The sequence below is a fragment of the Poecilia reticulata genome, linkage group LG20 (genome assembly GCF_000633615.1).
Source record: "Poecilia reticulata strain Guanapo linkage group LG20, Guppy_female_1.0+MT, whole genome shotgun sequence".
NCBI lineage: Eukaryota > Metazoa > Chordata > Actinopteri > Cyprinodontiformes > Poeciliidae > Poecilia > Poecilia reticulata.
Window position 1 is genome coordinate 11868348 of NC_024350.1, and position 11579 is coordinate 11879926.

General features: G+C 36.9%; 1 protein-coding gene across 2 annotated transcripts; it reads left to right on the top strand.

The window, feature by feature from the left end:
• Positions 1-522: 522 nt before the first annotated feature.
• nup58 (nucleoporin 58) lies at positions 523-11354 on the top strand. Of its 2 annotated transcripts, XM_008396116.2 has the most exons (14): positions 523-925; positions 1369-1532; positions 1639-1671; positions 1782-2048; positions 2167-2332; positions 2489-2554; positions 2656-2830; positions 3052-3131; positions 3329-3447; positions 3562-3644; positions 3822-4023; positions 8663-8746; positions 9452-9550; positions 9930-11354. In XM_008396116.2, exons 1-14 carry the CDS (start codon positions 846-848, stop codon positions 10091-10093), a joined length of 1782 nt encoding a protein of 593 aa, XP_008394338.1. In that variant the 5' UTR covers positions 523-845; the 3' UTR covers positions 10094-11354. The 2 variants fall into 2 exon arrangements, with proteins under 2 accessions (XP_008394338.1, XP_008394339.1); XM_008396117.2 differs by lacking the exon at positions 8663-8746 and having other exon boundaries at positions 525-925.
• Positions 11355-11579: the final 225 nt, after the last annotated feature.

Here is an 11579-nt window from a genome sequence, read left to right on the forward strand (position 1 = left end):
GCTAGGTTACAATTTTACATTTTGTGTGAAATTATAAAACTATTACATGTATTTATTAGTTTCCTTAATTCTTTATCAATACTTTATGTCCTGCTAGGACCTCACATTACTTTAGATGCATAATAATAATAATAATAATAATAATAATAATAATAATAATAATAATAATAATAACCCAACTAATTTGTTACAACTAATTACTAAAATTTCCACGACTCAGTGGGCAACATTAAACAGCTGTCTTGAGACAATGGCCGCAAACTATGTATATAATTTCGTTTAATTCCACCAAACGTATCTATTAGTGACTTGCTTAAATGTGCTTTCTTCCTAATTCGTTTTAACGTTACAACAAGCCAAATAAAAACTACAACTTTTCTAAGGTAGAAAAGTTGTAGTTTTTATTTGGAAAACTATGTCGGAATAAGATTTGTCATGACTGCACCAACGGTGGCATTCTGCGCATGTACAATCTTTAACCGGAAGTAAAGTGGGAACGATGGGCAATGTAGTTTAAAAAAAAGAATACCCAAAATGCACTTGCATTCGGGAAATACCAGGCGGGCAATAGAAAAGTAATACCATGCGGAAAGTACGATATTTATAGCTTTTTTGAGTGTAAGAACAATACCATATGGAGTAAAATATCAGTATTCAGCAGTGAAATAGCTCCGGCATCATTGGGAAGATAAGACATTCTCATTTTCTAATGTTTTGAGCAAAGATAAGACCGCTTATTTTGCTCTCGCGCGGGCATGCGAGCTAACTGACGCTTGCTAACAGTTAACGCTTGAGCTCTCTATCCTACGGCTTATTAATGCAAATTGTTTGCCCTTTATAGCAAAATGTCTGGTTTTAACTTTGGCGGTGGGAATCTGGGCTCCACCAACACGGGTGGAGGATTCACATTTGGTGGTGTCACAAGGTAATACATATATTTAAATAGCCGACGTGGCTAACGTTAGCATTGTTTAATTTTTACTTTGTAGAAAGCGTGCGTTACTTTTTATTGTAAGTCCAAAGTATGTTGTACTCCAGAACTCTCTTTAGCACGAGATTAGCTAAAAGCGTGGTATAATATGTTTCCTCCTCTTTTTTGTGTTAGTTTTAGGTTTCTTGGTTGTGCTACTACTTGTGTGCAAAAATAAATTGATGCATCTATATAATAACGAGGGGACAAAACGAAAGCTCGTCATTATAGATTGTTCCTATGTTTTATCTTTACCCAACTAATTTGTTACAACTATTTTCAAAGTTTACTCTAAGAATGCTTAATTTTGTGCAGATAGCAGACTTCGTTTTAATCACATTTTTTATTATTATTATTCAAGGGAAATGGTTGACTAAATTTATGATTTTTTTTTTAAGTACACCTGCGGCCAATACCGGTGGCCTTTCGTTTGGGACTCCTCTGGGAACAGCAGCTGCCACCCCTGCTTCGACCACGAGTAGCACCCCATCTCTTGGTCTTGGAGGTGTTCTTTTTGCTCAGAAACCTGCGGGAGGTTTCTCTTTCAACACACCTGCCTCAAGTAAGCATTACTTTCATATTGCAGAAAATTACAAGAAGTTGTTGACATAATTGTTTTGAAAGTTATCCATCACGTAATAACCGTCTTTGGAATTTTATTGTTTTAGCATCCTCTGCTGTCGCCACAGGTCTTACATTAGGTATGTATATAAAAAAAATGACAAAGGTTTGATTTATCATTAAGCTTAGAGCCTTTTTAAGTTAGATTTTATTTTATTTTTTTTATCTCTTCTTGTAAATGGTCTTTTAGGCGCCCCTGCCACTACATCTGCAACCACCGGCTTTAGTTTGGCCTTCAACAAGCCCACTGCGTCTGCAACTCCTTTTTCGCTCACCACCACCACCTCCTCCACTACTGGGGCGGGTTTAAGTTTTGGCTCCATCCTGACATCGACGGCTCCACAGCAGCCTCCAGCCACGGGGTTCACGCTCGGTCTTGGTGGTACAACAGCCTCCACTGCAGCCTCAATGGTGCCGTCGCTAGGCGGTGGTCTCTTCTCCAGCACTGGAACCTCAGGTGGGCCGGGAGTACTTCAGCCTGCAAACGTTTTTGTTGGTTTGGACAACATAATGACTGAGGATACATTTAAATGTGTTTCATAATGTTCAAAGCTGCTCTAAATTTGGTTTTCCAGGTTTGGGTCAGACTCTTGGTGGAGGAACCGGGCTTACCTTGGGGTCAATATTGGCTACCTCTACAGCAGCATCAGCTGCTCCTGCTCCAAGTATTGGTCTGGGTGGAGTTGACTTCAGCACTTCCTCTGAGAATAAGAGTGACACCTCATCAGGAACCAATGCTCAGTATGTCCTACTTAACTAATTGTATTAAATTATTTTTTTTTTTTTTTACTTGATCGTAAATTATTTTTAAATATGAAAAAGGCACTCAACAGCCATTTGTCATGGTGATGTTTACCTTATTAGCATTTATTAAGAAAATGTAAATTCTTCTCTTAGGGACAGCAAGGCTTTAAAAGATGAGAACTTGCCACCGTTCATTTGCCAAGATGTTGAAAATTTTCAGTAAGTATTTGATATATGTAGAAACATCAACAAAATGTTTAAATGTTGATTTGTCATTTGCAAGAGATTTCTAAGTGTCAGCTCTCTATCTACTTTAACAGAAAATTTGTGAAAGAGCAGAAGCAGGTTCAGGAAGACATAAGCAGGATGTCATCGAAGACTATTTCTAAAGTCCAAGATGACATCAAGAGCCTGAAACAACTTCTCTCTGTCTGTGCCAGCGGTCTGCAGCGCCAAGCTCTGGCTATTGACAAATTGAAGTTGGAGACAGCACAGGTAAAGGGAAAAAAAAAATAATGAAAATGCACTAGCTGTTTCTAAAAAAAATCACTGTAGGATGAATCTGATGGAAACGAAGGTTCATCTGTGCTCTAATGCCAATTCTAATTTTCTAGGGTGTCAGTAGTTAATGTTGCATATTCCTCTGTGGACGATGAGGGCAGAGTGATGATGCAACTGGTCTGCATTCTGTTGACTGTTCTTATTTTGTTTGTTAGGAGCTTAAAAATGCTGACATAGCACTGCGCACACAAAAGACGCCCCCTGGACTTCAGCATGAAAACACGGCTCCATCAGAGTGAGTTATTGAGTAAATCCAGTGCAAGAATGCACGACTGTAAGCAAATTAATCTCTATCACCAATGTTTTTGAATTGTAGATTGTAAAATTGTGTGAAGGTGTCATACAGCTAGAACATTTGACTACCATATGACAAGCAGAACCTCGTTCCTCTGTTGTGGTGGTTCTCACCTCAGTTTTTTTTGTCCTGTTCAGTTATTTTCGTAGCCTGGTGGACCAATTTGAGGTGCAGTTGCAACAGTTCCGGCAGCAAATAGAGGAACTGGAGAACCACCTGACCACTCAGAGCAATGGCTCTCACATCACCCCTCAAGGCAAGAGTGGAATCTGGACAGCATTGTTATTTTAAATGGTTTTGCTTTTTGTGCCTATTGATTGACATAAAATGTGATTATAATGTTCTTTTTTTGTCTGTTTTCCATTTACAGATCTGACTCTGGCCATGCAGAAGTTATACCAAACGTTTGTTGCACAAGCTGCTCAGCTTCAGTCTGTCCATGAAAATGTTAAGGTCAGTTTTTTTCTTCTTTTGTAACGTGTGAATTTCTTCCAAAAAGATCCAGCAGTAAAAATATATTTTTGCGTATAATGTATTATTTTCCAAAATGTTTGTGTATTTTAAGAAAATGTGATCATTTGGATTTGTCATCTGCAAGTAATTTTTTTCTACTACTATTCTCCACAATAGATCTTGAAACATCAGTACCTTTCTTACCGGAGAGCCTTCCTGGAAGACTCTACTGACATCTTTGAGTCCAAACGAGCCTCCAACAGGAAATGGCAGAGCACGCCACAAGTCACAACCGGACCTGCCCCGTTCTCCAGTGTACCCAATGCCGCAGCTGTTGCTATGGCAGCCACGTTGACCCAGCAACAGCAGCCAACTCCAGGTCTGACTGCCTTCAAGTTTTAGAAAGTTCTCCTCACCTTCACCTTGTTTAAGATGTTCAATGAGGCAAAGGAGACTGTTAAGTCTTAGAGCGTTGTAGACGGGAGGATTGTGTGTTTTTATATTTACTACATTTTGGGAGCAAAACATTCAAAATATGACAGGCAGAATTATTTGAAAATAACTGGACTAAAACATATGTAGCTGGTTCTAAAATATGAGTGACTATCAAAGAAAAGGGAGAATGAAAAGGAAAAAAAAAATCTGCTGCACAGTTCTGACAGGAAACCTTTGTGCTGCCTTATTGCTAATTTAAAAACGCTTTGTGGGTTATAGATACTTATTTTATGCACCTTACAAAAAGTAAAGTAAGGAAGTGTAATACATGTGCACAACGAACACCAGACCCTGTAGTATTTATTTCTTTTCTTTTTTTTAGGCCTACAACAAAATATTCCAGTTTGTAAATCACTAGGGATCCTCTTTTATTCAAACAATCCAAAGGAGCCTGACATGTGAATGTTATGAGGTGGAGTTGGGATCAGAAATTTGCTGTGATTTATATTTAGATGACAAATGAACTTGTCGACCGAGCTATTGAAATACGGCGCAGCGCTGTAGATCTACGTTTAATTAGGCGAGCTGTTGATGTTTTGTTTATATATTAAAATGTTAAATTTCAAAAGTCCAGCTTTTTCTTATGAGGGATCTCTGGTTGATCAAGCTTTCTGGCACTCAAAGTAGAAATTTTAAGCAGAGTTGACAACGTGGCTCTGCTGCTGTTTTGAAAAGGAAAATCTTAAAAATATACATTAAAATGCCCGGTTCAGAGAAACCTGGCTCCTAATGGCTAATGTGAATCCTTAGCTCAGTTTTAATGGAAACAGATAATTCCCAAATGTTCTTTAAAGGTTCCTAATTACATGTTTATTTTTTTATCAAATATTTCAGACAAATATAGCAGTTGCTTTGGTACATGAGCAGACTAATTAATAATGCTGATTTAATAATCCTTTGCGGTATCCCAACAAATCAGCTTTGTCTGTTTTCAGTGATATCCTCAAGTATTTATTTTATCTCTTTTACAAAAACAAATATTTTACAAGTCGAATAACAATCATCTATTATATGTGCAGTCACATCTGAGATGTTAAAAGTGACATCTGATGAGCATAAACAGGCATATCGGGGCTTCTGATGTATGCTAATTTAACGGTCTGTAGATTTGTAAAGCTAATACTTGGTTGAGTTTAAAAAGTTGAACTAACGTCACAAATGGCAGAAACGCAAACATCTGTAAACTTCAGCTGTTCTCTTTTCCAAAAAAGATCTTCAGCTGCTCTTGGACTGTTTATGAATCACAATAAGCCTCGCTTTAAATGTTAGTATAAATTGTATTAACAATCCAACCACATTTGATCATACGTGCCAAGGAGGAATCCATTGCTTTTTCACTATTTACGCAACAAAACATTTCAAACATCTCCTGCAACGATAGAAGCTGTGTGTGAGATTCACATGTGTGGTAGGAGTAAAAAGCCACCTTGTTGCCTGCTTCCAGTCATTTTTTGCTCTTTTGATGTAAAGCTAAATTGATACAGATTAACTGGATAATTGCAACCTTGTATGTTCTTGCTGCCCAATGTTGGGCAGTTTTAAATGCGCTCCAGATTGTTTTTTCACTTAAAGTTGTTGCATATTTGTGAGGGATGACCTTTTTTCAGTGATGGACTTTAGCAATATTGTCATCTTTTCTCAATGCGTTAATTTTTTTTTTTCTCTGAACAAAAAATGTTAATCTAATCCTAATCACATATCGTATTTATTATTAAACTATTTATTTAATCTGTTTTTCATGTGCTTAATTTAGTGCGAGCTACGGATAACATTAAGAGATGTTTAGTTTCACAGCAGGCGCAACACTAAATGTGCTACTGGCTGGCACTTACCTCTAAAATATTGTTTTACCTAAATACTTGACAGTGTCCCAATGATTGTGTTGACCTGGTATTGTTTAGACTTGAATCTTTCGAAGGGGGAACATGCCAAAAAGACTCAGGACTAGAATATGAACCAATTAATTGCCTAAACTGGAAATCCTGCTCATCAGTCACAAAGATGCTCTTTTTCTCAGTTTAATCCATTTGGTAGGGTTGCTTCACATGGAGGCCATACCACTGTTACTTGATGAAAGCTGTTTCACCTAAGGGCTACTGTCGGCTTAACAGGGCTGGTCCATTTTAAAATTACTTTCACTTCACTGAAAGCTGTCAGCTGTATTTTTTATTAAAATTTTTTTTAAACGTAGTAGTACTCCCTTTGGATTACCTCCTATGAACAATTCTCACTTTTCTAGACTGAACACTTTGTTGGTCTCAGCTGGTTCCGAGTCAGGTGAGATCGTATTTAGGCTTCTTTAATTGTTAGAAGAAAGTATTTGCTGCTCACGCTGGTCCATAGCTACCAGTGATCTACGATTGGTGCCAAAATGAAACGGAGAGGTCAGGGAGGTCTCATTGTTTATTCATATTTATGGATTGCCATGTTTCATTGCGCCATGTAAGGTTATGTTTTTGACCTGGTGAGCATAATAGTAAGAAAAACAACTACTCTTTTTAAGCCAATGAACACAATAGTATTAATGTTGCTGCAAGTCATAGCGGTGAGTGAGCCACTCTGTTTCTCAATGGTCACTTTGCATCAAGAAAAAAAAATCACACAACTTTGAATATTTCATTCCTTATTTATTAATTAATAAATAAATAATAATAATTAATTAATTAATTAATTAATAAATAATTATTTATTAATTAATATTCCTTATTTATTTGTGAAGTCAGACTGCTAAAATATTCTCTTCTATTCATTTTTGTGTATTCTTCCATTAACATTTTAACACGCCGTCTTCCATAGTTATAGTTGGCGCAAGAACACTGAAAATACAGAACACGAACCGACCTTTCATAAGGTGTTTGGACTTTGAAGTTTTTAACTGGATATTTACTGGCCTTATTTCTTATATTGAGTGTCTGACAGTTCTCTCTATTTGAATGCTGTTATCGTTTTGAATGTTATTGGTAAGGCAGGTGTTATCCCATCTACTCCCCCTTTTTTCTTTTTTGATGATACAGGGGGAAAATGTGAAGTTCTTTATTTTTTTGATTATCAGAATTTTTTTTCTGTTCTTGACCTGCTTAATTAATGACAAACTCCTCTCAGTTTTCCTTTTTCTTCAGGTTTGGCACAACAGTGCATAAAACTGAGCCTCATTTTTTTATTATGTTTAAATTTACTCTATTTTATTCTTTGTGTTTCTATACTTTATTGCCAACATTTTTGGCCTGAAACAATCACATGTAGGTTTCTTTTTTTTACTTATTAGAGCTTCAAACATCAAAATTATACTTGTTAATATCTCCGGGAATTTACAGAACGTTGTACATTAATTTCCACAGTTTTCTTTTTGACCAGTTTACACTGAAGCTAAATCACAAATGCCAATTTCAGATTTTGTTTAATCGTAATCTCTAGTTCTTGTAATGGTATGTTTAAACCTATATATCCAATGCCTGTTCATAACAATACATTAATATATAATATGGTGTGCCTTTATAAACTATATACAATAATTGTGTGGTGCATTTTGTTAGGAGGGACATGCTAGTTCATTCACTCTCAGAAATCTTCAAGATTTGGAAACTTGTCAAATGCAGTAGCAGTTAGCAAATAATAGCCAATTCTGTTCCTAAATGTTTGTGTTTATGTAAGTGGAATTGCATTTAAATTGACAATAAATCAGTTTTTAAACAGAGAAACGTTTGTTCTTGTTTCTTTTTGACTGAAGTTGTTTTAGCAGTGGAGGCTAACCGGGCAGTACAGAAAGAAACAACTGCATAAAAAGGGAAAAAGGACAAGTTTCTGAGTGAAAGAACTAGCAATCTGTTTTTTTTTCTTCATTTATAAACTGTAGCATTTTTAAAAAAAGTGGAATTGATGTTTATAATCATATCTAGAGTAGTAGAAGATCTTGAATTTTCTTATTCATCATACTTCTACTTATGAACTGTAAAAAAATGTCTACTGTAGCTTTTGTTTTAAAGGGGGAATAAAAGCTAAATCTGTTATATTACACTATACATGAATTAGTTCAAGCATTGGTGTATAAATTAGTTCTGCAATCAACAGGCCAAACAATGAAATTGATATATTGTCCCCTTCATCATCTTTGATCAGTTTCTTTCCCCAACTTATTGAATGCAGCAAAACTAAGGATTATAATTTTTCCCCTGATGAGCACGTCGACTAACACCATGTGCACCTCGAGTTTAATGAAAAAAAAAAAGTCGGATAAGAGTAAGAGATGTAATTCATTCTCTTAGTTTCAAACCTGCTAACAGATAAAAAAAATCTAATCTGTGAAAGTCAGTTGAAACAAGTTAGGCCTAAATGGAAAAAAAAAAAATCCAGATTGCTGCTTTTCTGCTATATTTTAAAAGTTAGTCATTTTTTTAATGGAGTTTTAGAAGAAAAAGAATTTCTTCAGTATAATGGCTGTGCAAATTTTGCTGTTTTGGTTTTTAACTTGCACTCTAAAGGCATATTTATAAAAGTAAAACAAATCCTGTCTTTTTGTACCTTAGGTACCCAGGCACCTTTGGGGGCAGGGTTTGGAAACCCCTTTGCCTCAGCAGTAGGCACTAGTTTGGGCTCTTCTACACTTGGAGGTATTACCTCTGCCTGTTATAAGTTGGATATACTCCCCTCTATTATCCCCATTATCTTGCATAGTCTACAATTTCCCAAATGCCAAATGTTTTTTGTCTGTTTTGGGGTTTTTTTTACTATAAAATTTCATGTGTGTGCTTGAGAGAGAGGGAGGCAGGCCTGACTTGTGCAGGCTCAGAATCTTATTCCCCCAACCTTCTGCTCTTTATTCTTCCTTCTCAGCTGTAATGTGCGTTCACACCACAGGAAAAACCACTGCGTTGTTTTTGTGTATCGGTCTAAAAAAACAAAAACGGAGGGGTTTGGTTTAAATGTGTCGCTGATTTGTCATTCTGCGAAAGGAATCTCACTAAACTTTTTTTTTTTTTCCAAATTAAAGACAAATCCCTTTAAGAGTTTGGGAGCAGGTGGTTTGAGCGCACAGTGTTGATGTTTTGCCTTGTTAGGAGTGTATTTTGTGAAACTTGACCATATCATTTCCCCTTTGTCTTCAGTTTGCAGTGCATTGCAGAACATTGCTTTGTAATCTGTAGTTAAACGCTGAGATCTACATAATGCTTAATGATCCAGCTGAGTTTTTTTTTTTTTTGCTTACGCTTGCTTATGCCTGTCTGTGTGCACTCCTGAGACGCTGCTCATTGTTTGCTCTCAGTGCAGGCTGCACACCTACCTTGGTCTGACATCCTTGTTGTTCTCTCCCACAGGTTTTGGAGGCGGGCCAGGGTTTGGTGGCGTTGGAACTGGGGGGTCTTCTTTTGGCTTCTCCTCCACCAATAAGCCTGCAGGGGGCAGTCTGAGTGCAGGTATATGGAAATCTGCATCACACATGCCTCAGTAAACAAGCTTTAATAAAGGCAGCATCTAATAAAAGTACAACCAGTCTGTTTTTTTTTTTTTAAATTGCGTTTTCTGCTCTTTAGTAATCTAAGTAACGGATAGAGGATAAAGTGTTTTTAAGCTTCACAACGTTTTTCTCGACAGGATGTGTTCGAATGCATGTCCGCACACCCCGGGCAGACCTTAATCTCTAATATTGTCTGTTTTAAATTCAGACGTTGAAGTCCGTATGTAAAAAGCAATCATCGAAAATCAGTCTTTCCATGTCTTACCTTTTAAGTGTCCTAAAATATTTATGTGAAACCTCCTACGTCATCGTTTTGTCCGACCCTCTTGCATCCTTAGGGTTTGGCAGCACCAGCAGCTCCGGCTTCAACTTCAGCAACCCCGGCATCAACCAGTCTGCTGGGCTGACGTTTGGCGTTTCCAACCAGCCAGGCGCCTTTGGCACAACCCCAGCTCTCCAGCTGAAGAAGCCCCCCGCTGGGAATAAAAGGGGGAAAAGATAGAAACAGATTACGAAAAGAATAATACAGCATCTGACCAACTAGTGGCTTGTAGCAAAGAACAGCTTGGCCTCCTTTAAAGCGTAGAAACAGTGCTAAGATGAATTGTTACCTTAAAAAACAAGGAACATCGTTTTGAGGGAGAAGATTCTATCATGTTACAGACTATTTTGAGTTATGTTATTTCAACCTGGAAAGAACGAATCCTGTGGACAATCTGGCATAATTTGTCCTGTTTTGTTTATCATTATTCTGTTATTATGCCATAGCTGATGTGAGCAAAGAGGCAACAAATCCCATCAGCACAGTGTCAGATGGCGAGATGAAGCTATGAAGCCTGATTATGCCCATTAGAATTTCCTCTAACAGTTTGTTTCTCACTCTTGTCTGTGGTGTAACAATGCTTTGGGAAAGGCTAAGGCAAAAACAGTTGGTTTAACAACAAATTGCTCAGTTATTTTGAGATTTCTTGTTTTGTCTAATTATTGTATAAGATAAACATGTCTTGTGCTTTCTGATGAACTGTAGTTTTCTCTCCGTTGCCTCAAAAAGTCTTTCAGAACATAGCTGCTGTGCAATTGACTTCCCTCAAGTTGCGTCCAAAGAGGAGTTTTTTTTTTTTTTTTTAAAGAGATAAAGGGAAAAGGAAACGGTATAGTTGGAGTCTACCAGTGTCAGTGAACATTTGATCCTAGAGTTTAGGTCCCAGACTGTCCAATGTGTCTTTAGGAAGATGCCATTTTATTTTTGTATCAAGTGAAGAAAGCTACGACATTCAGAAAAATAATAACACAAACTTCTTGTGGGTTTTCCGATGTCATGTCCACAAAATCTGTTTTTACTGAGATCCATTCAAATTGTTTGATCATTTCTCATAGACAGAATTTCTCTTTGCCTCTTCACCAATGTGTTGTTAAGTCTATGGGGAAAAATACTGTGCTCCTTGTCCTCCATGGGCCTATAAAATGTTAAGTTTATTCTGACAGTTTCTCAAGCATATTCAGCTTGCTCATTTTCTACATGTGCTAGATAAAGTTTGCACTATCCGGTGTATGTGATCTGATGGTGATCGTATGAATGTGTAAATCTGCCTGTCACTCAGCTATCATGCTTCTGTTGAGCGTTGGGTTAAGAACTACGTCTCTTGTTGTCCGTGTCTCTTTGGTTACTACCAAATAATTGTAGTTGTATTGTTGTTTTCTATTCGGTCTGTGGAGATCTGTATTTTTGAGATGCTGTTTAATAATAAAATCTTTTGCCTGTTTATAGTGTCACTGTTGAATTTTCGGCTGCCACAGATGAGTTTCTGCAGAATGTTTTCTAAGATAATTTGCAGATGGCTTTCCTTTTGATTACAAGGGATATATTGTGGAGGAAATGATAATGCATTTTCCAATTTAATTTTTTAGGAAATCAAATTAGAGATCTGAAAAATTGATTTTGAGCTCAAATTACAATATTGGTCAGTAAATTATCAGATTCCCCTGAA

Excerpts from the sequence above, each read along its gene's own strand:
- nup58 (XM_008396116.2), top strand. The coding sequence starts at position 846 with ATGTCTGGTTTTAACTTTGGCGGTGGGAATCTGGGCTCCACCAACACG. Across the intron at positions 2,049-2,166 it reads CTCCAGCACTGGAACCTCAG|GTTTGGGTCAGACTCTTGGT; the intron begins GTGGGCCGGGAG and ends TTGGTTTTCCAG. Across the intron at positions 3,645-3,821 it reads CTGTCCATGAAAATGTTAAG|ATCTTGAAACATCAGTACCT; the intron begins GTCAGTTTTTTT and ends TCTCCACAATAG.